The following is a 20,538-nucleotide window of genomic DNA, read 5'->3' on the forward strand; positions in this document are numbered from 1 at the left end:
CATTACTCAGCCTCCCTTCCAGATTATTTATAACTGTGTTGAACAACACAAGCCTGAACATAGATTCCTCTGGGATTTCACTAGTGATTACTTTTCACTAATAAAACTGACAGATTTTCCTATGCTTTTAACCAGGTATTAATTACTGGAAAAGCTACAACCCCACTCCATAGCAGTTAGTTTCCTTTGAAAAGAACTTTCTGAAACTCTGTCTGAAAAATCCAGCAACAGCAGAATTCTTGCTTGTTTGTCCCTTCTTGTTGTCTGGATTCAGATGGTCTAACTTAACTGAAGCTGAACTTGGGCATTCTTGCAGTGAACCGTGAAGGTCACTGCAATGGGAGCACTTACCAAGGCAGGCTTCCAAGCAGACATGACCTTGAGAACCACCATCCATGAGAGGACAGTAAATACTGCTTTGCAGTCAGTATGGATTTGGAAAAGTAAATTTCTTACATCAGGAAATGTGTTTCAGTAGTTCTACTCTAAAGAAAAATTTAAATATCCCCCAACTCAACCTCTTGATGTTTACAGCAGCAACATAAAGCATATCAAACACTCAAAGATTGGGGCTGGCATCAAGAGCAATTGCCTGCATTGCTTTTTAAAAATAAAACTGGCACTAAATACTGAACTATTGTTCTAAAATATTGACAGCTAGTGAATGCAGTCTTACTCAGGTTAAGTCCCAGTGTTATATTCCAGTGCTGCTATACCCTTGACAAACACCAGTAGACAGGGTCTTTGGAGACAAGTATAGTAGAAACTGTTGGAGAGAACCCACATATGGGCCTTACAAAGCTTGTCCACAGGGTATCAGCTGGGAAGGAGAACAGCTAATAATACCAATAAAGATTTCACTCCTTTCCAGCTTTTCTGAAATACCTTCCTTCAAGTTTCCCTTTACACAGAGACTTGGAACTAAAACTGACCAGACAGGAATTTGTGTCCCATGAGACTGTTTTCCAGTTATACAGATGAGACAGCAAGAGAGTAAAAGCTCACACAATTTTTTCCACGTAACACCAGTCTGTTAAGCACAAATAAATTGCCAACTAATTGTTGTTCCAGCCCCACATCCACACAGAGCTATAACTTAACCTTAGCCCAATTAGCAAGCTCCCAGTATATTAACATACCTGTTGAAGTTTAGCAAGGCATGAGTTAAAAAAAGTCATAGGAAGAATAAGCCTGAGTTTTGTCATGCCAACAGAAAATAAGGTGACCAACCAGAAAACACATGGTTCAAAAGCACGTAATTAACAAGGCTCAGGACAGAGGTTAGAAAGAGCTTGATTAAGTAGGATGTTTCTTGACTATTTATAGTCTCATATGGAAAAAGATAATTTCATAGTAGGAAGATAATTTTATTCTCCCTGTAACTGGTTAATTTAATATTAACAGTATCAAATTACTTTGCACGACTTAGAGTGATTTTATTAAACTGCTAAGCTAACAAAGTAAGAGCTGTGTCCAAGATGGCATTCCCTTAGTCATTAACCACTGCTGATACTGAAGTTATGGATTCTCTGAAACGATCTTGGAAAATTCCTTGTTGGATAAAATTTATCCTATAGAAGATGAGCTGTCTGTTTGTGATCTGCAGAGTATAATAAATTTTTAATTTAATAATAAAAAAAAAAATTAATGAATTACTAATCTATTCAGAGCTTATGCACTTCTCACTGCTGTCCTATTTCCCTTCTTCATGTCTTATCTGTATCACATTACTGTTTATACACTTACTTCCTCATGAATTCAAGCTTCTTGGTATAAAGTTCTCTTTGTCTAAGGTGACAATCCACTTCTCCAGGGGAGCTGCAGTTCCCGGCCCATTCCCAGCCCCAGCCCCAGCTGGGGTGCTACAGCTCTCCCATGGGTCAGCAATAGGACCTGATCTTCTAACCCAGGTGACATTAGAATGTGTTTCATATTGTCAAAGCCCAGGACCAGCTCAGTTGGAATTGCCCTTACTTGTACATCAGACATTCTGCAAAACAGCTCCAGGGACATAAGCAGCAGTAGACACGCAGCACTGAGGTCTGGGGGAAGAAGCTTCTTGTCCTGTCACACTCCAAGCTGGGGAGAAATTCTCCAGCTCTGTGCTGCAAGCCCACACTCTCCTCTGAGGCATCATCACAGGAGTAAAAAGCAAGCTGTCCTTTCCACCAGTCATCCCTTCCACAAGCCTGTTCCTGCCAGCCTCCAGCTCACACTCTGAAGAGGAGCAGCTGTTGAAATGGAACAAATAATGCCAAAAGGTGCAGCATGCCCCAGCCTTCAAGTTTGGCACTGCTACAGCTTTTACTGCTGATGACTTTGGTGAGCCACACCAGAGGCACAGATCAGCTTGATCAAAGCAACACCTAATTTAAGGAAACAGAATTTTTCTACTCCCTTCCCTCCACCCAAGGGGCATTGAAATAGCTTTAGCCTGTAAGACAGAGGAAGTAATTTCTCCTGTACCTTTGCTAACCTGAGGAGCTTTACAAAACAAAAAAGAAAGAAAATTCCATTCATTTCTCTTTCCCCCTGTGCATTTATTAAATGGAGGCATATTAAAAAAAACAAGCAGTACGCACAAGAAACAGAAAACCAGATAAACATAAAGGTTCTCTCACTCTAATTGAGAGAACAGCAATGTTCACAGTTGTGAACCTGAATATTCATTAAAATGAAGTCATTTTTGACACTGCTACATGTGACCTCAGGTGTTGCTTATTGCACCCTATTCATGCACTGTTCTGCAGTCAGAATTATCAGCTTCCCCATCAGTACAGCACGTACACACTACTGAAGCATGATCTTATTTCCCAGTATTATCCCCATTTTACCCTGCAAGGATTGGGGCAGAGAGAATACACCAGTTTTCAGAGCTCAAGACCTGATCTTCCAAACTAGGTGACAATAGAGAGCGTTGCATAAGGTCAAAGCACAGCACCAGCTCAGTTGCAACTGCCCTTAGTTGTAGATCAGACATCCTACAAATCAGATTCAGACACATAGGCAGCAGTAGACACACAACATGAGGCCTGATGGAAAAAAGCTTGTCCTGTAACATGCATGAAAGCAGTTCTTTAAGACAGCTGCCTCCCTTCCACAGTTCTGCTTTGCATCCCAGTTTCTGCCACTATTGGAACACAAGATCCAAGCTCTCATTTAGTCTTCAGAAAAGTCTTCTGAGGGAAGAGCAACATGCAATCATTTAAGTAAAGACAGCATTGGGAAACATTTATACAATGGAAGTGAAGTGAGATTGCAGAGCAACTTCTCTACTGGACCACAGTGCACCAAATTCAGAGTTACTGTTCAGTCTGTTTTCTGTATAATTCAAAGGGGTGTCCAGAGGAAGGAAAGGTTCTCACCATAATAAAAGAGAAAACACAAATTCCACTGTGCAGCATCATATTTACACCTCCTGGGCTATGAGCAGTGCCAGAACACAGGGGTCCACCATGGAGATTTTTGAACTGCCTGAGTCACAATATTCACCACCTGCTCCACAGGCTGAAGGAGATGAAATAAGATTCTTTACAAGTGAATGTCTGCTGTATTTGGCAGTCATGCATTGGTCAACGTTAACTTAAGGCACTTTGCCCAGGGCTACCTTGAACGGTGACTTAATTAAGAGTACAAAATATAACACATGACAGTGGTTGCAAAGGTCTAGGTAGTAGAAACTACCCATCACATGCCATCATCAGAGAGCTTCAACTTTCTTCTTTCATATCAAGTCAAATGTAAATAGTCATTCCCAGATACATAAATACTGAAACAAAACCCAAACCACTGCCTTAATTCAACCTCTTGGAATCCAGTAGATATCACATACACAATTCCATGAAACTGAGAGAAGTCTAATAGCACTGACAACCTCCTCAAAATTCCTACCAAAGTAACTTCCCCCTACATAATCTGCAAGAGCAGACCTACCAGACTTGAGAGACAGACAAATAATCAAGAGAAGAGGTAGCCATTTTAAGGAAATCCCTGGAAAATTTATTACCTGAAGCAGGCATCAGATCAAGTGAGGCAGAGTCATGAGACCACCCCCAAGGAAAATGCACCCAGACTTTCAGGCAGCACACCAACAGCAAAAAACTACCTGCCTCCTCTTCTCTTGAATTCAGCCCTTTGCACTGCCAGCCTGCCTTCCCAGGCAAGATGGGGGCACCTAACAGCACATCTTCCAGGGCTTCCTTCTTTAGTATGGAGAACAGAGATAATAAAATTAGTCCTGGGTTTAAAAATATTTACATTACTTGAAACGAGTGCAGTTTGTTACGACCTTCAGAGAGAATTACTCCAGAAGGAATTTACCCTTCAGTAAATTATTCCATTATTCAATCCTACAAGTTAATGCTCAGCTTAATTTCGTATTAGTCTGCCCGTGAACCAAGGAGTGTTGCAGCCAAAAAGCTATTTTCCTTTCTTTCTCATAAATACATACTTTTTGGAGGAAAAAAAAAAAAAATCCTACTGTCACAACCACGTATTAAGAGCTGCTTTGAAGAAGATTAAAGGTCCATGTACCCAGGGTCCTGAGTCAAGTGTCAGGCGTTCACAAAAACAGAACAGCCTAAGCAGAGGTGAACCTCCACCAGCTTTACAACAACGAGCAGCTCCGAGCCATCCTGAACTGGAAACTACACCCACATCACTCTGCTTAAAGCCGCTATATGCCTCTCAAGCACTCTGCCAAAACTCCTTCAGGAAAATTTATAGCCTCGGCCTCCACCACACCACGCAGTACTGGTGGTTTCCACAACTTACACAACCCCGCGTCGTAGTAGTGGTTTCCATAACTTACACGCAGGCGATGCGAGAAGTATTTCCTCCTCCTCCTCCCTGTGCGTTACCTGGTAACTCCATTCAATCGCTGCTTCCCAGACGGCGGCGGCTCAGCCCTCCCGGCCCCGACACCCTCCCTGCAACACCCCCGCCGCTCCCCGTAATCCCCCGCCCCGCAGCTCCCGCCCGGACCCTGTCAGCGCCGGCACTGCGACCTCCGAGACACACACACACCGCACCGGGACCACGGCTCAGCACCGGCCCGACCGACACCTGCGCCGCCGCCGGGCCCTGAGGAGAGCAACGGCTGCCCTGGCCGCCGAGAACCGGCGCCCGCTCCACGCCCGCTCGGCCCCGCCGCCTGCCTCAGGCCCCGCAAGCGCTGCCGCCGCCGCGGCGTCGCCACCCAACCCACCCCCCCCTCTCCGCCTCACGGCGCCTCACACCTACCCGCCGGGGCAGCGCCCCGTCTCATGCCGGCTCCGCTGCTCCCGCCGCCGGGCACACTCTGCCTGCCGCCCGCCCCGGCCGGCCCCTTCCGCGCGGTGGGGGAACTCCGCCCCGGAGGCGCGGCGGACGGGCGGGCTGGGCGGTGCCGGTCGCGCAGGTCGAGTCCGGGCTGTGAGGAGGCAGCGGCGGTGGAGTCGGCGAAGTCGGAGGGAGGCCTGGGGGGGGGGGGGGCGGGATTTATGCGTTTGCGGGGGGGTGTGTGTGTGTGTGTGAACGGCTCCCGCGCGCCCCCGCTGCCCGCGCGTGCACGCACCGCGCCCGTCTCTCTCCTACCGGTGCCCTCCCCCGAATCCCGTCCTGAGGAGAAGACCGGGACCCCGCCACCCGCTGGGCCCTCGCCCCAGCGCCGCCGCTTCCCTCAGCCCTCTCGGCCCTGCGGTTCGCCGAGACGCAGCGTCTCGTGCCGTGGGTTTTGTTGTTTCCCCTCAGACGCTGGGGAAATGCGGCAGCGCCTCGCTTCACCCTTCGTCTCGGGCGGGTTTTCAGCCCCAGGCCGTGAGTAGCGCACGGAGCGAGAGGTGCGGCGGGGAACGTGAGGAGGAAAAGAGGCAAAGCTCAAGGGGAAGGCAACTGCCGCCTGAGCTCAGTGGCGGGGCCCGGAGCGGGCCTTGAGTCTGCAGCGCGTTTTGCCACAATAAACACCTGGGGAGTGGAGGTGCCCAGAGACATCAAAACATTGTTGCAGGTAAGTCTTGTGAAGGTGGCCGAGACAGTGTCTTCCTTTGGTCACACGTGGACATCAGCCTGCGACCCCACGCTCTCTCGTGGCTCACAGGGACATCGGAGCATCTCATCAGGAACATGGAATATTTGTCTCTTGCGTCTCCACAAACACATGCACTGTCTCCCACAGTTTCTTCCTTCTACCCACCTCCTGAGCCATGCTGTGCCTTCCCAAAAGTCAGCTACAGGTGTCCCCCTTTTGCTGTTTCTTTTAATTTTTGTATGTTCTAAATGTGCTAGAAATCCTTTAGTGTATTCTAAAACCACTAGAAACCGCTGGACAGGAAATTATCCCTCTCCATGCTGTTCTCAAGAGGTAAGGGAAACAACCCTGTCATCTGCAGCTCCTTAGAGGGTGCCTTTTGTTCCTTCTCATTTCTTTGGAGAGGAAAAAATAAGTCTAAATTTCCATAGTTAGATCAGGGGGAAAAAATTATCACTGGTCAATTCAGGTGGGCAATGGCCAAAATGGCAAAGACCTCCCACCTGTACAATGCACTGACCTGAGCCTCTTTCTCAGGACTGTCCCTTCTTTGTCTCACAGCTTTTTCACCTGCTGCACACAAGTTCACAAGTTCAGTCACTTCAGAGAAGTGCAGGTCCCCTCTTGTAGGGCTGGGCATCCAGACAGGAGAGACATGCAGGAGCATATCAGGGCAAGGGGACTGTGAATGCAAAGGCCCAGTCTGTGGCCACACATGTTAGTCATGTGGTGGACTCAGTCACTTGTTTTGGTTTTTTTACACAGCCTTAAGGGGTTGAATAAAATAACAATAACATAATTAAACATTAACTTGCTAGTACTTACCCTGTGAATAGCAGCATGGCTGCTGCCTTTTGTGGTTGGGCTGTGGGAAGTTCAGAGCACTTTTGCTCAGTGAACACCCAGAGCTGAATTAGGGATGTTGAGATGTAGAATGAATAGTGTACAAATACTAAAATGGTACAACATAAACAAACCTGAGATACTTTGTTGCTCATGACCAGTTCACTTGGGAGTAAGTTCCATGTAGTATGAGAAATGAGCCTGAGCTAACAAACCCCAGAACTGCAGTTACAGCATCAGTGCACCCTGGCTAATGGGATGAATTTGGGTAGGCAGGAGAAGCACCTGCTGGCAGCCTCTGGAAGCCCCCCAGGATGGAGTAGCTTGGGTAAGGTGGTATCTTCCAGAGACTTGTGGACTTTTGCTGTCTTTCACCTCTTTTCTTTGAGGAAGGCTGAGACATGGCTAATAGGAAGGGCTGCTGTTCTTCCCTGGAGATACTGCAAAGCATTCCCTGGGGATGCCTTGGACTGAACAAGTTGTCCAGTGAGACTCAGTGCCAGAGCCAAGCCAAGTGCACTTCTACTCCGAAGAGCTGTGGAGTTTGAAAGCCTGAGGAACTTTCCCCTTCACTTCAGCTGGGCTTGGCCAAGAGCCTCAAAGAACACACAGTAACCCAACATTGTGAAATTATGAAAGATATTGGAGAACACTTATGTTTTCTTAGTATCAGAAGGGAGGCCATTATGTAATAATTGCTACCATAGGGGAACAGGAATGTCTGCCTGGCTCCATAATTACAGGCTAAGGCATAGCAAATTCATGCTTAACTATGGCCTTGTAATTTTGTTCAGTCCCTCAAGACTGTTAAAAAAAAAACCAAATAACCTAAACAGTGGAAAGAGTCTGGAGTGGTTTTATTACGTGACATACAGAAGCCACACTGCCATTTAGTTCACTGCCCATCCAGACGAGGACTGTCAGTCAAGGGGAGGTGCTCGGTTCCTCACCCCGCCTCCAGCTACTGCCCTGCCGAAGGCACCCACTGTCCCTCCTTTTCGGGAGGTACCAGAAGCCAGTGTTCGCTTATGCTAAAACCCCTGCTTGCCTGATGCCGGACTGGCAGGACAAAGGCACCGCAGGGACGGTGTGTCCTTTGCAAACCCACAGCGGGTCTTTTATTGGCACAAACACCAGGCGGCAGCCTGCACAGACACCGCTCCTGCCCCTGAGGGTCCTCCCGCCCAGCGGCTGAAGCTATAGCCGCTTCCTCACCCCTGCGTGTGTCGGCCCTTCTGCTTTTACCACCAGGCGCTGCGCCCCTCCCCGTAGCGGTTTCCCTCTCCGCAGCGCAGCGGGGCCCTGGCGCGACGAATCCCCGCCGTGCTGGGCAGAGAGAGGCAGGGAGCGCAGCAGCACCAGGGGCCGGTCTGCCAGTGGGTGATCTCGGACCGGAAAGGGCTGCACCGGCCGCCAGTGGCCGCGGGGGTGGGGGAGGCGCGTCCCCAGGTGCTCTCCGTCGCGGAGACTGATCTGGAGCTCCCGTGAGGCGGCCGCGCCTTCCATAGGAGCCGAAGCCCGAAACTTCCTTCCCGCGGTAGCCAGCGGTTCCGGTCCCGGCCGCGCTCCGGTTCGGCGCAGGCGCGGGGGGCGGGCGGTGAGGCGGAAGGTGTTCGCGGCGCCTGCGCGGTGTGGGAGAGGCGGCAGGAGCAGGAGCAGCGGCAGCAGCAATAGCAATGAAGGTGGCGGTGGCGGGGTGCTGCCATGGAGCCCTGGACAAGATGTACGAGACGCTGGAGCTGCTGCAGCGGCGGCACAACGTGTGGCCCGACCTGCTGCTTTGCTGCGGCGACTTCCAGGCCGTGCGGAACGAGGCGGACCTGCGCTGCATGGCCGTGCCCGCCAAGTACCGACACATGCAGACCTTCTACCGGTGAGCGCCGTCCCGGCCTTGTCCCGCCCGGTCTCGTCCCGTCCCGCCGCGCTACAGCGGCTCTCGTGTCCCCGCAGGTATTACTCCGGCGAGAAGAAGGCCCCGGTCCTCACGGTGTTCATCGGCGGGAACCACGAGGCGTCCAACCACTTGCAGGAGCTGCCCTACGGCGGGTGGGTGGCCCCCAACATCTACTACCTCGGTAGGGTCCCCGCCGGCCCCCTGCAGCCTTTTTCCCCCCTCTGGTTCCTCTCCCGGCTCCGCCGTGACCATCCGCTCTCCCGTCTCCCCCAGGTTATGCGGGCGTGGTGCGGTTCCGCGGCGTGAGGATCGGCGGCATCTCGGGCATCTTCAAGTCTCACGACTACCGTAAAGGTACGGCGGGGCAGAGCAGGGAGGGGGGTCTGGCTGTCCCTCTTTTCCGATCCAACTTCTGCTGGTAGCCTCGCTTGGTTTAGCACGCGGGTTTTGGTTTTTTTTTTTTTCTGGAGGTGATGGATGAGTCGGATGGATGGGTCCTGCCCACCACAGGAGGAAGCAGTGTGCCCTTTGAGTGGTGTTGTTGTAGGAGCAGTCTTGATTTTTCCATGGTAGTGTCCTTACAGCACGTACAAAATGTACTGTCCTGAGCTGAGGCAGTGTCAGTACATCTCTAGATCAGTTCCTCCTGGCTATAGATATGTGTATTCAAGAGTTAATCCTTGGAAGAGGCTTGCCACAGATGACACCTGGGCTCAGCAAATTGAGGTTATTTTAGTCTTTCTGATATCCTCAATGCATGGTTTCTTACTTGCAATTACTGTACATTGATATTATGTTCTGTAACATACTGCTTCAGAGAACCTCGCTGCTTTCAACCTGCAAACTACTGAATTAGTTTTCTGGAACACCAGTTTCTAATACCTATCAGTGCTAATTAAATTTGTTGTTACCAATCATACACTTTGTATACCTGAATGTTGCATGTGGGAGATGAGACTTTTTTGACAATAACACTTACTGCCAAAAAGGTAATTATTCTGTTCGTTTTTAAAAGTAAATAGGAATTCTGCTCGGCCTTCAGGCTTCTTGTCCAAAGGCAAAGTTGCAGACTGCATCCTTTTTGACAGAGCACATGTTTGTGCTTCCAGAGCCTGTGGTGGCTGTGGGCAGTTACAGGAATGTTTCAGCTACTGCTGAATCTCTTCAGCTGTGGTTTTGTGGTTGGTGGCAGCACACTCAAACATGAAAAGTCAGCCTCAGTGGCCTGAGTCAGGAGTCAGATCTCATGCAGTGCTTTGTGATCTTTTAGCTTGTACCTCTTTCTGAGTTGTTGCATCCCAGCTTACATTTTGGTTACTGACCACTCACTGTGTTCTCACTACCCAGCTTTTGCTTGTTCCTGTTTTCCTGATGTTTTTTGGCAGTGGCAGCACGTTTGCATGCAGAGCCATGGTATTAGTTGTACAGATGTTTCACAGCTGTGCAACCCTTGTGAAGGCAAGGGGCGTGGGGAAGTAACTCAGGCACAAAACCTCATTCAGGAGTTAAGCACATAAACCCTTCTGCCAAAAGTTACTCATTTCAAACACATCTTGAGGTTTAAGTGTTGGAGTTGAACTTTTTTTTTTATCCTCAGCTGAATGATACACATTACACTCTGTGTTTCTGAAAATAAGACACAGAACAGGAAGAAATGTTTATTGTTGTGGACACATTTTTACAACATGTTTGCCTTGCCTGTGAAATGTTAGCAGCCTGTTGGTTTAAGGAAACGCAGGATCTCCTTTGATGACTGACAGCCTTGTGTTTGGGGTTGCTGTGGGTGTCTGTGTGACCACGAGAAGCTAGCTTGCCAGCAGTGGTAGGAGGGAACTACAGATTTAGGCAATACTCTTTTTATATGCTGCAGGCCACTTTGAGTGCCCACCATACAACCAGCAAACAATCCGAAGCGCTTACCATGTGAGGAATATCGAAGTCTTCAAACTCAAGCAGGTGAGTGAAAAATGAAATATATATTTATTTAGTTTTTAAGCAGTGGTAAACAGTTTTCATTAATATAGAAGTAAGATGGTAAAGCTACTCTGAACAAGTACCCTGTTGCAGCTCTTAGCAACAACTCCAAGCTACTCTGGACAGGTCATTTTATGCTGGGTGTTACTCCACTGTTGTTCCTGCTGAGTGTGTCCTCCAACCCTTTGTGTAGCTGTGCATGTTTTATCTGCATCAGGCACAGGCAGGAGTGTTTTGGGTTTTTTTTTGTTGGTGGTGCTTTTTCAGTTGGATAAAATTGGCAGAATGGAAGGTACTCTAGCTCTGCACCTCTGTTCCAACTTCATGTTAAGCATTAGGAAGGTAGATGCTAGGTGCAAGCTGGTTTATACAAAGGTAACTAATCAAAATTGGCCCAGCGGTGAGTAAGCTGATCTTAAAGCTCTGTGGTTGGAGTATTTTTGACTCCAGGGTGAGAAATTCAAAGGACAGATTACCTATGCTTTGGAGCTGTTACCTACTCCTTGCTTTGTTGCAAGGGTTGCACTGCTTGGCTGAGGTTGTGGTATGAGCCCGTGGATTTATGAACAGCTTGTGAATGGTTATTTGGGTTGTTGTTGCACACCTAAGTGCTCAGTAGACATAGGGGTTCTGAACATAGCATAAAGATGGTTTGCTGTCACTGTAAATAGTTGCTTTTTGCTCTAAATTTCTTACTACATGGACTTGGGTTTCATGTTAGGAGTGTGTTCTGATGCAGTTGAGGGGAATATGCTGAATATTGAAACAACACACTTGAGACATTGGTTAGACTTCAGAGGTGTGCTTCCTTTGAGGAGGAATATTGTGCTTAGCACTTACGCCTCTTAAAGCTTTAAAACATTTTGTGAGGAAGCAGGTGCCTTTGGTTATAGGTAAAGAACTTGTTCTATAGCTGTGATTTAAAAATCTGAGTGCCTGACACTGTGATGGTACCATCTCTTTTATAAGGCAGTACATATAAACCACAGCTGACTGTCCCAAGGAAGTGAAGTACGAACCATGGAGACAAGTTTCTTGACAACTTCCAAGGCCTCTTGAAAGATGGGGCTTGGTGGTACACATACTTGCTTTGAATATGGAGTTCTCGGTCACAGCTAACTCAGTGTTAATCTGAGGTAGAACATGTTCCACTTGTTCCACCTTTGCTGTGTGATTTTAAAGCTCACATGGTAAGGAAGTTTTAATTTACACCATGTGCGTTTTGGTTTGACAGCTGAAGCATCCCATTGATATATTTATGTCACACGACTGGCCAAGGAGCATATATCACTATGGAAACAAGAAACAGCTGCTTAAAATGAAGTCTTTCTTCCGTCAAGAGGTGGAAAGCAACACATTAGGAAGCCCTGCAGCTTCAGAGCTTCTGCAGCACCTGAAACCCACCTACTGGTTCTCAGCACATCTTCACGTTAAATTTGCAGCTTTCATGCAACACCAGGTAAAGGGGGGAGTGGCAAATCAAGAGTGTGTGTGTCTCCAGCATGTAGTGAAATGAGACAATCAGGTGTTGCTAATTGTGAGGTGGGAGGCATGAGCTTGTGTTAAGGCCACCTGTGCCCAATTAGGGCTGACCCCAGCTGCGCATGAGCAGGATTGGGAGGCCAATAAAAGGTGGGGGGGCTCCAGTGGCGCAGTTGGGTTAGAGCCCAGTGCCAAGGTTGGGAGTTTGAAGCCTCACCTTTTATTGGCCCCCCCAATCCTGCCCATGTGCAGCTGGGGTCAGCCCTAATTGGGCACAGGTGGGCTTAACACCAGCTCACGCCTCCCACCTCGTAATTAGCAACACCTGATTGCCTCATTTCACTACGCCAGCATATTTTAGACTTCCAGTGCAGGTCTTGAAAAGCAAATTCTTAATGGTTTTGCTCAGTTTGTAAAACTCAGCTCAAGCCACATTATATCAAGTGGCAGGAAGACTACCAGCTAACCTAAGCTACAGAGATGTAACAGATCAGTGGAGTGAGTACTTCATCTTGTTCAGGGACAGGGGACATAACTCCACCTGAAACTTCTAAAGTTTCTAGAAAAGCAATCTTTCCCACTTTATTGGGGAAGGAGACAACTTTAAAACAAGGTGGTAGAGAAGTGACTGAAAAGAAGATTGTGGTTGACTCGGGGTGGGAGGATGCCTGTAGTAAGGCTTGGCAGGTGAGTTGTCTGCTGGTCTGGGTAAAGCTAAAAACCAGCCCCTGTAGATGGAAACTCTCTTGGCTCGAGTTACTCCTGAAAGAGGTGTGATGTGCTATTCTTATTTGCACATTATTTAGCTGTAAAAAAGTGACTCTGGAGCTTCTAGACTTAACAAGCCTGTTTTCAATTATGTTAAAGCTTTTCTTTTTGCTGCAGGCCTAGGTGTGCTTAACTGCCTTGCTTTAGGATGAAGTGTGGAAGTTGCTTTATCTTGCTGCCATCTCTATCCAGCTTCATGTCACACTTCCAGTGAAGCTTGTCTTTCTCTTTGTCCTTCCATCTCTGTTTTATAATGCTGACTTTCTATTTCAGAAAGTCTTTTTCTGACTTTTAGCCCTTAACTCTCTCTCTATAACTTCTTTAGGATGGTCAGATTTAATAGTGAATGACTGTGGTAACAGTCATTTCATAGCTAATAAACTGTGTTAACACATTTTGTTTCCTAGACAAACTCCAAAGAAGAGCTACCAAAAGCAACCAAGTTTTTGGCTCTGGATAAATGCCTGCCACACAGAGACTTTTTGCAGGTGATGACTGTGGGCAGTGGGGTTTTGCTTTTGAAGTGCTTCACTTGTCTGAAATGCTGAGTGCTGTGATTAGGTACAAACTGAAGAATAGTTCTGATAAATGGAGGAGCTGGAAAGAAAGAAATTATGAACAGTGCATGTTTGGGATGGTCCTTGCATTGTATTGTCTTGAAAGAAGCATGCCTTGCATCCTGTAATGCAGGCCTGGTGTTTGTTTTTTCCATCCATTTGCTCCCTCCTTAGAACAAGTACTTAACTTAATTGGAGGCATAGCCCTCCTTTAACTAGAATTTAATCTTCTCTTGGTGTTTTAACAAATTGCATACCTAAGAAGAAAGCCCATCTTGAGGCTCTTTTCTTAGATCTGGATTCATGAATTGTTCATGATTCAGACAGTTCCCTTTCAGTATTGTGAATTCCAGCAGGAATTGGTGTGGCTTCCTAGGAAAAGGACTCTGCTTCTTTTTTTGTTCTGTGCATGTCTTGGTGAGGAAGGGTAGTGGACAAGTAGGAGGTGTAGGTTGTGGGAACTTTGAAGGTGAGTGCCAAAGTGATTTACTGGGAGTGAAACAATGTTTGTGTCTGTGGCCTGCCTGGGGTGCCAGCTGTAAAATCCTCCTGGATGAGTCTACAGCTCTGTGCTATGAGAGGGAGCTGCTGATGGCATGTTCTTCCTCAAATGCACTTGAGTGTTTTAGTAGTCTTCCTTTAAAGAGCTTTTGATAGTCAACCTAAGGGGAGGATGATTTGTTTTCTGTCCTTTGGATGTGTGGTGGGATCTGTTTGCCCAATAGCTTCTTCTGAAGATGAGAGGGAGTATGAGGATAGGCTTTTGCTATGCAAAGGTAGACTGGGGTGCTTGGCCAGACTGAAAACCCTGTAGCAAAACTGATCTGGAGTAATACGACCTCCAGCAGTGTGGTGATCCACTTGTGTGTAGCTTCAATTTAAAGTATACCCTGTTGTTTGGTTGGTTTTTTGTGTGTTGTTGTTGGTTGGTTGGTTTTCTTTTTTTTCTAAAACTTACAAGGTTGAATTACTTTATGGATTATTTAAAATCAGAGCCTGGCTACTGTCATTCATCTAAGGGAGTGGTCTGGGCTAATGTCTCACTGAAGACAAGGTGATTTGGATTTCAGTTCATCAGCTGTTGAAAGACTTCAAAACCATAACATGTAAATTGAATTGCTGCACTAGGGGCAGGTGTTTATACAGCAGAATGACTGCTGCTATCAGTTCTTGATGTATTTCTGCTTAGAAAGTGGTGGGTTTTGACTAGTAATGAGTCCTCTCTTAGCCCCCTATTGCTACAGACTTCTGTGTAATGGAAGAGGGTTTGATGGAGATTTCTAGCTCAATGCACTTGAAACTTACTTTCATGCTATAGACTGTTTAATTAAAACTTGAGACTTCAATCAGTTTCTGATGTCAAGAGAAATAATGTGTCTGGTTTCTGTGTTATTTTGACCAGATCATAGACGTAGAACATGATCCTAGTGCAGGTGGCTCGCTGGAGTATGATGCCGAGTGGATTGCAGTCCTCAAGGCCACCAACAGCCTTATTAATGTCACTCAGAGCTCCTGGAATATGCCTGAAAACAATGGCCTCCATGCAAAGTAAGTCATAGGCAAGGCAGAGAGCAAAGTGGGATTTGGCTGGCCTGGAAGTAAACTTCCTGCTGCGTTTCTCTGTTCTGCAGCCATGACTGCAGGACTTCCTAAATACTTTGGAAAAGAAGGGGGGTGGTGATCAGAGGGCTGGAGCACCTCCCTGTGAAGCCAGGCTGAAGAAGTTGGGGTTGTTCAGCCTGGGGAAGAGGAGGCTGCAAGGTGACTTTATAGCAGCTTTCTAATACCAGAAGGGGCTACAAGAAAGCTGGGGTAGGGCTCTTGACGTGGGTGTGTAGTGAGAGGACAAGGAGAAATGGTTTCAAACTTGGAGAGGGGAGATTCAGGTTAGACATCAGGAATAAATTCTTTTAGTTTGAGGGTGGTGAGCCCCTGGCCCAGGGTTGCCCAGAGAAGCTGTGGCTGCCCCTTTCCTGGCAGTGTTCAAGGACAGGTTGGATGGGGCTTGGAGCAACCTGGGCTGGTGGAAGATGTCCCTGCCCATGCAGGGGGTTGGGACTGGGTGATATTTAAGGTCCTTTCCAACCCAAACCATTCTGTGAGTCTGTGACAAGACCCGTGCACCAGAGCATACTTCACTGCTCTACCTGGGCTGTTTTGTTTTGCAAACCTCGGTACCACCATTTGAGGGGTGAAAAATATCTGGTGGCTGCTCATTTTGCCAGTTGTACTGTGAGACTGAAAATTAGGCTGGTGATGGGACTGGGTGGGTGAATTCTTACTGAGTGGTTTGCCATCACACACAAGTCCTTGGTGCAGAGAGGCAAATCTCAGTATTAACCTAAGGTAATATCCTTTCCTGAAAAGTAGTTGGAGAAATTAGGTGCCTATTGTAAAATGAGTTTCCTTAAAAGTTGCTCTTTGCAGAGGGAGCAGAAAATACCTTTTGATTAGTACATATGTTTAAACTTCATACCCTTATTTAGGTGGGATTACAGCGTGACAGAAGAAGCCATCAAAGAGGTGTTGGAAGAGCTGAATCATAACCTCACCATTCCTTGTAACTTCACATTGACAGCTGCTTGTTATGATCCCAGCAAGCCCCAAAAACAGGTGAAACCAGTTCATACCATCAATCCACAGACCACTGAGTTTTGTGCCCAGTTTGGCCTCACTGACATCAATGATAGGATCCAGCAAGCTAAAGAGGAGAGCTCGGGACGAGGTGAATATGAGGAGGAGGAAGAGGAGATGGACAGTACTGGGTCAGCAGAGGAACCCAGTGACTATAACACAGATAATTCTGGACTTTCATCCATTAATCCAGATGAAATAATGCTGGATGACGAAGGTGGGGACGAAGATTTGAGTACATGTTCCGTAGATCCTTCCCCTGATCATCCCCCTGACTTTTCTGCAAGTTTTTCTGACATCCGGATCATGCCGGATTCCATGGCGGTATCGTCTGACGATGCTACGGACTCCAATAATGAGGAAGTGGAAAAATCTGGCCTGGGCAAGCAGGCAGAAGAGAAGAGTTTAAATGAGAGACCATTAAAGCGTATTGGGGGTGATGAAAATGGCAACAGTGGTGTTAAAAAAATTAAGAGAAGGAATCAAGCGATCTATGCTGCAGAGGATGACGATAAAACAGAATAATACTTTGTATCGTGTATTAATAAGTTCTCTCCCTACCGTTCTGTGAGGTGAGAACTGTAGTGAACTGCTTGTGCTTTTAATGCTGTTTGATCTTATTCATGTTACTTAAGCTGAAGAGGCTGAATGTACCTCATGCAGAGAAGAATATTTATCTGGATAAAACTTCTGAGTCAGAAGACTTTGCCAACAAAGTACTTTGTTAAAGGATTTAAAGCTTGTGTATAATCAGTTAATTTTGCTTCAGTTCTTGGTTATTAATGTATAGTGCAGATCTTCAAGTGTACTGCTCGACAGGATTCAACAGGCTTGTTTGACAAGAACTGTTAAACCATAACTCAAGTCAAAGTGAGAGGATGTCTGGCTTATAAGACTGAGTTGTTTTATTTTATTGCTTTTTGTCTTGTTTTATACTAAACTTTTAATACAAAGTGTAGCATATCTAGGAACTCTGTGAACTTGGAAATAGAATTCCCATGATAGCAGAACAGCAATAGAAGAGTGAAATCTTTTGTTTCTGGTGATATTTACGCCGTAGAAAAACTTCATGGTTGTAAACAAAACAATGTGTTTTGTTCAGTATTGGCTTTTAATTACAGTTTAGATAGGAAATGAAGTCTCTTCATTTGAAATTTTAGGGGACCATGGAGGAGCACATCTGTTTTTAAAAACTCACTTGTCTGCTGTTTCTTAGAACTTGAGAACCATGTCTTAAAGTTAAAATTCAGGTAGTCAGGATGAATACCTCCCTAAATGGGCATCATCACTGTCTAAATTCTTACTAGTTAAGGCTGTGTTGTATTTTCATATAAGGGGATTGAACTTGGTAAGTTGCTTGAGGTAGAATGCCTGCTGTTATCTTTAGCTTAAGTTTTCTCCTGCCACTTTTTTTCATTAGTGTGTAACTTCCAGAATTCTTAAAACTGGATTTGGGATCTTCCATCGTACCTTCATAAAACTCAGCTGAGAGAGAGTGTTAACTTCCAGGATATAGATCTTCTTGGAAGCTGGAAGTTTTCTTTTTACTATCCTAGTTTGCCCTGAATTATTAGCAAACAAATTGTGTTTCATTGACCTAAATGGTTGTGAGGGTAACAAACATAATAAATTCATGAACATGACAGCGCAAGAACATTTTCTAGAACTTACGCCATTAGACTTGTTGGTCTCGCAGTCAAGTTCTGCTGACATTCTGTGCTGAGCTTTCAGAGTCCATCCAGACTGGGACTCCCTCATGACTGTGCTGCCCTAGAGAGCAGAGGTAGCTCCTGTGAAATTTTATTCTTCAAGACACAGGCATCGTGGAGGAGAAAGCATCCTGACAGGAGCAGCAAACTGGACAGAGTGAAACAGCTGAGTGAGTGTGAGTCACATAATGGAGAAAGACTTCATAGTCAAGACTGCAGTCTTTAAAATCACTTCCACATTCTGGGATTCTTCTTGGTTCCTCTCCCGGCAGCAGTTCACTTAGAAAACTAAATGCAGATACTTATTCAAGTTTTAGAAAATTAATGTTCCCCACAGTTCTGATTAGCAGCTTTAATAGTGGGGTTGATGCCATTAATATTGTTTTGTTTGGTTTTTTCCCAAAGGATGCTGTCTTGCTTAATAAATGATGAGTTGGGTCCTTAGTACTGCTCCTGTATCTCTCCATGCCTGCTGATAAGTCCAAACACCCACCACAGAGAACTGTGGTAAGATGTGAGGAAAAATGGAGTCATTTGGTGTAACCCTTGAGTTATCTGAAGTAGGTGCCAACTATCAGATTACTGAAGATAGTTGAGCATCTTTTAGGGCTTTAGGTCTGCAATGCTCAAATCTTAATCATGCCTTTTGATCTGAAGACTGTAGTGGAAATAAAGTATTTTAAGTATCAATTGGTTTATGAACTTCATCTCCCAAGAAATCTGAGCCATGGCATTTAGCTGTCAGATGATCTGTGAACTGGAGCAGAAGAGGTAGGTTACATGTAATAGACTTTTTAGTCTGATTTCATATAGTTCTAAAGCAAACATTTCTGTCCTGTGTTTTCCCATGTCTCCCCCTTTCTGATAAATGTGTTTTGGTATTCTAGTAAGCAGGATACTGTGACAAGATGGAATACTAACTTCTGAGTCTAAACTTTTTTTTTTTTCAGCATTACAGAACTGAGTGCAGTTATTAAAATACAATTTACTCAAAATTTGAGTAGAGCACCGTGCCTGATCTGTATAGAATTGCTGTGCCCTTTCTTGCAGTTGTTCACCCCCTTTTGCAGTTTGAAGTGTCCTCTACTGTGCTCCCATCCCATTAGGGATTTTCTCTTTGAGATTGGTCCTCTGCTGCGTGTAGAATCCAATTGAAGCTCTAAACTAGAAGCTTCTCCAGTAAAGACTAAGTACTAAAAAAAATATGTCAAACACTACAAAAGGATGACAAATTTTAATAAGCTTTTAAGACCCAGAGTCTTCAGCCCTCTTTTTAAAAGAACCTTGAGCATCTTTTTGAAAACTTTGGACTTTCTGCATCTTGGTGAGAAACATCTGAAGACATTTCTCTGTTCGACCCTCTCATATCACAGATTTTTCAGTATGTAAGACTTGCACTCAATCTAAAAATGGTTTTGCTCTTGCCTGTAAAGTGCCTGAGAAGAGTGTTCACCTGCTTTGTTCCAGGCCAGCACACAGGTATTTTGTTCCAAGCATGTTATTAATATACTTGGAGAAAAAAGGGGTTATAGTTTTTTTCATAAGCGAAGTATTTTTTAAATATTAAAAACTGTTAAAGTCAACTTGTGTTTATTGTGCTCCCATTATCTCCTGCAATTGCTAACAGTTGGCAACCCTGTGTTTACCTTGAGGAGCATGTACCTGACCTCTGCTGTTTTTACTATCCTTCCTCCCCCATTTATTGCTGTCTCCAAGAGCACCGAGTTGATGAAATTAGTATCTATGTGCCTCAATATTTAAAACACGGGGGGACAGTACAAAAATACCAGATCTTGTAGAAGTTCGCAGCAAATCTGAGCAAAGTCCTGTTTTTTTGCTGGGTGTTTTCTGCAAAAACTGAACCCAAAGAAATTCATGAAAGCAGCGAAACCAGTGACAAAACAAGAAGCCACAACCATCTGTTTTGTGTGCAGCAAGGTGGAGGATGGAAAGGGGAAGGTTCTGCCTGTGTCCAGATGAAGATGGTGTCCAAGTAACCAGTTCTCAACAACTCGTAAAATTCTGGAAATGCCTGGTGTGGGTGAATTGTCCACCATTTCTATTGCCATGTTCCCCAGAGACAGGGGCAACAGTGTGTTAGAAGGACCCTCAAAACTCCATGATTCCCACTACTGCAGTCAGAATGTGATGTGGCTGAAGGTAAACTTGATTGCTAGAAAAGGGTCAGGCAGCTGTGGGGCTGTCCCCAAAGCCATGCTGGTGTCACTGTCCCATACTGTATGTGGAACAGCGATTTGGGGGTCATAGAATCATCAAATCATCAAGGTTGGAAAGGACCTTCAAGATCATAAAGTCCAACTGTCAGTCCTAGACCACCTTAACCACTAAATCATCTCCTGAAGTGCCACATTTGCCTGTTTTTTTGAACACCTCCAGGGATGGCAACTCCAACACCTTCCGGGGCAACGCGTTTCATCGCTTCACTGCTCTTTCAGTGAATTTTTCCCATCTGAACCTCCCCTGGTGCAACTTGAACCCTTTTTCTCTTGTCCTACCACTTGTGACTGGGGAAAGTCACACTACAGCCTTTCAGGGACTTGTAGAGAGCAATAATGATCAGTGGACCAACATCAACAGTATGAGGTTCAACAAGGTCAACTGGCATGTGGGCCACAACAACCCCACACAGTGCTATAGGTTTGGGGAAGT

General features: G+C 45.9%; 2 protein-coding genes across 8 annotated transcripts in view; one reads left to right on the top strand and one right to left on the bottom strand.

The window, feature by feature from the left end:
* PPP2R3A (protein phosphatase 2 regulatory subunit B''alpha) overlaps nt 1-5,441 on the bottom strand; it is a 60,553-nt gene extending 55,112 nt beyond the window's left edge. For 6 of the 7 annotated variants that reach the window (XR_011727435.1, XR_011727434.1, XM_071751989.1 and 3 more), the window contains exon 1: nt 5,242-5,440. The gene's annotated coding sequence lies outside the window, so the exon portion shown is untranslated. Of the gene's footprint in view, nt 1-5,241 lie in introns of all 7 variants that reach the window. The other variant, XM_071751984.1, reaches the window with a different exon arrangement.
* Nucleotides 5,442-8,478: 3,037 nt separating this feature from the next.
* DBR1 (debranching RNA lariats 1) lies at nt 8,479-19,451 on the top strand. The gene is made up of 8 exons (XM_071751999.1): nt 8,479-8,723; nt 8,801-8,925; nt 9,018-9,098; nt 10,615-10,700; nt 11,953-12,177; nt 13,376-13,456; nt 14,928-15,073; nt 16,012-19,451. The coding sequence occupies exons 1-8, from the start codon at nt 8,527-8,529 to the stop codon at nt 16,682-16,684; spliced, it is 1,614 nt and encodes a 537-aa protein (XP_071608100.1). The 5' UTR covers nt 8,479-8,526; the 3' UTR covers nt 16,685-19,451.
* Nucleotides 19,452-20,538: the final 1,087 nt, after the last annotated feature.

Source organism: Heliangelus exortis, chromosome 9 (assembly GCF_036169615.1).
Source record: "Heliangelus exortis chromosome 9, bHelExo1.hap1, whole genome shotgun sequence".
NCBI lineage: Eukaryota > Metazoa > Chordata > Aves > Apodiformes > Trochilidae > Heliangelus > Heliangelus exortis.

Bases quoted from the DNA above. Each gene is read 5' to 3' on its own strand.
- DBR1 (XM_071751999.1), top strand. From the start codon at position 8,527: ATGAAGGTGGCGGTGGCGGGGTGCTGCCATGGAGCCCTGGACAAGATG. The intron at 10,701-11,952 runs GTGAGTGAAAAA...TTGGTTTGACAG, and splicing joins AAGTCTTCAAACTCAAGCAG to CTGAAGCATCCCATTGATAT. The intron at 13,457-14,927 runs GTGATGACTGTG...TATTTTGACCAG, and splicing joins CACACAGAGACTTTTTGCAG to ATCATAGACGTAGAACATGA.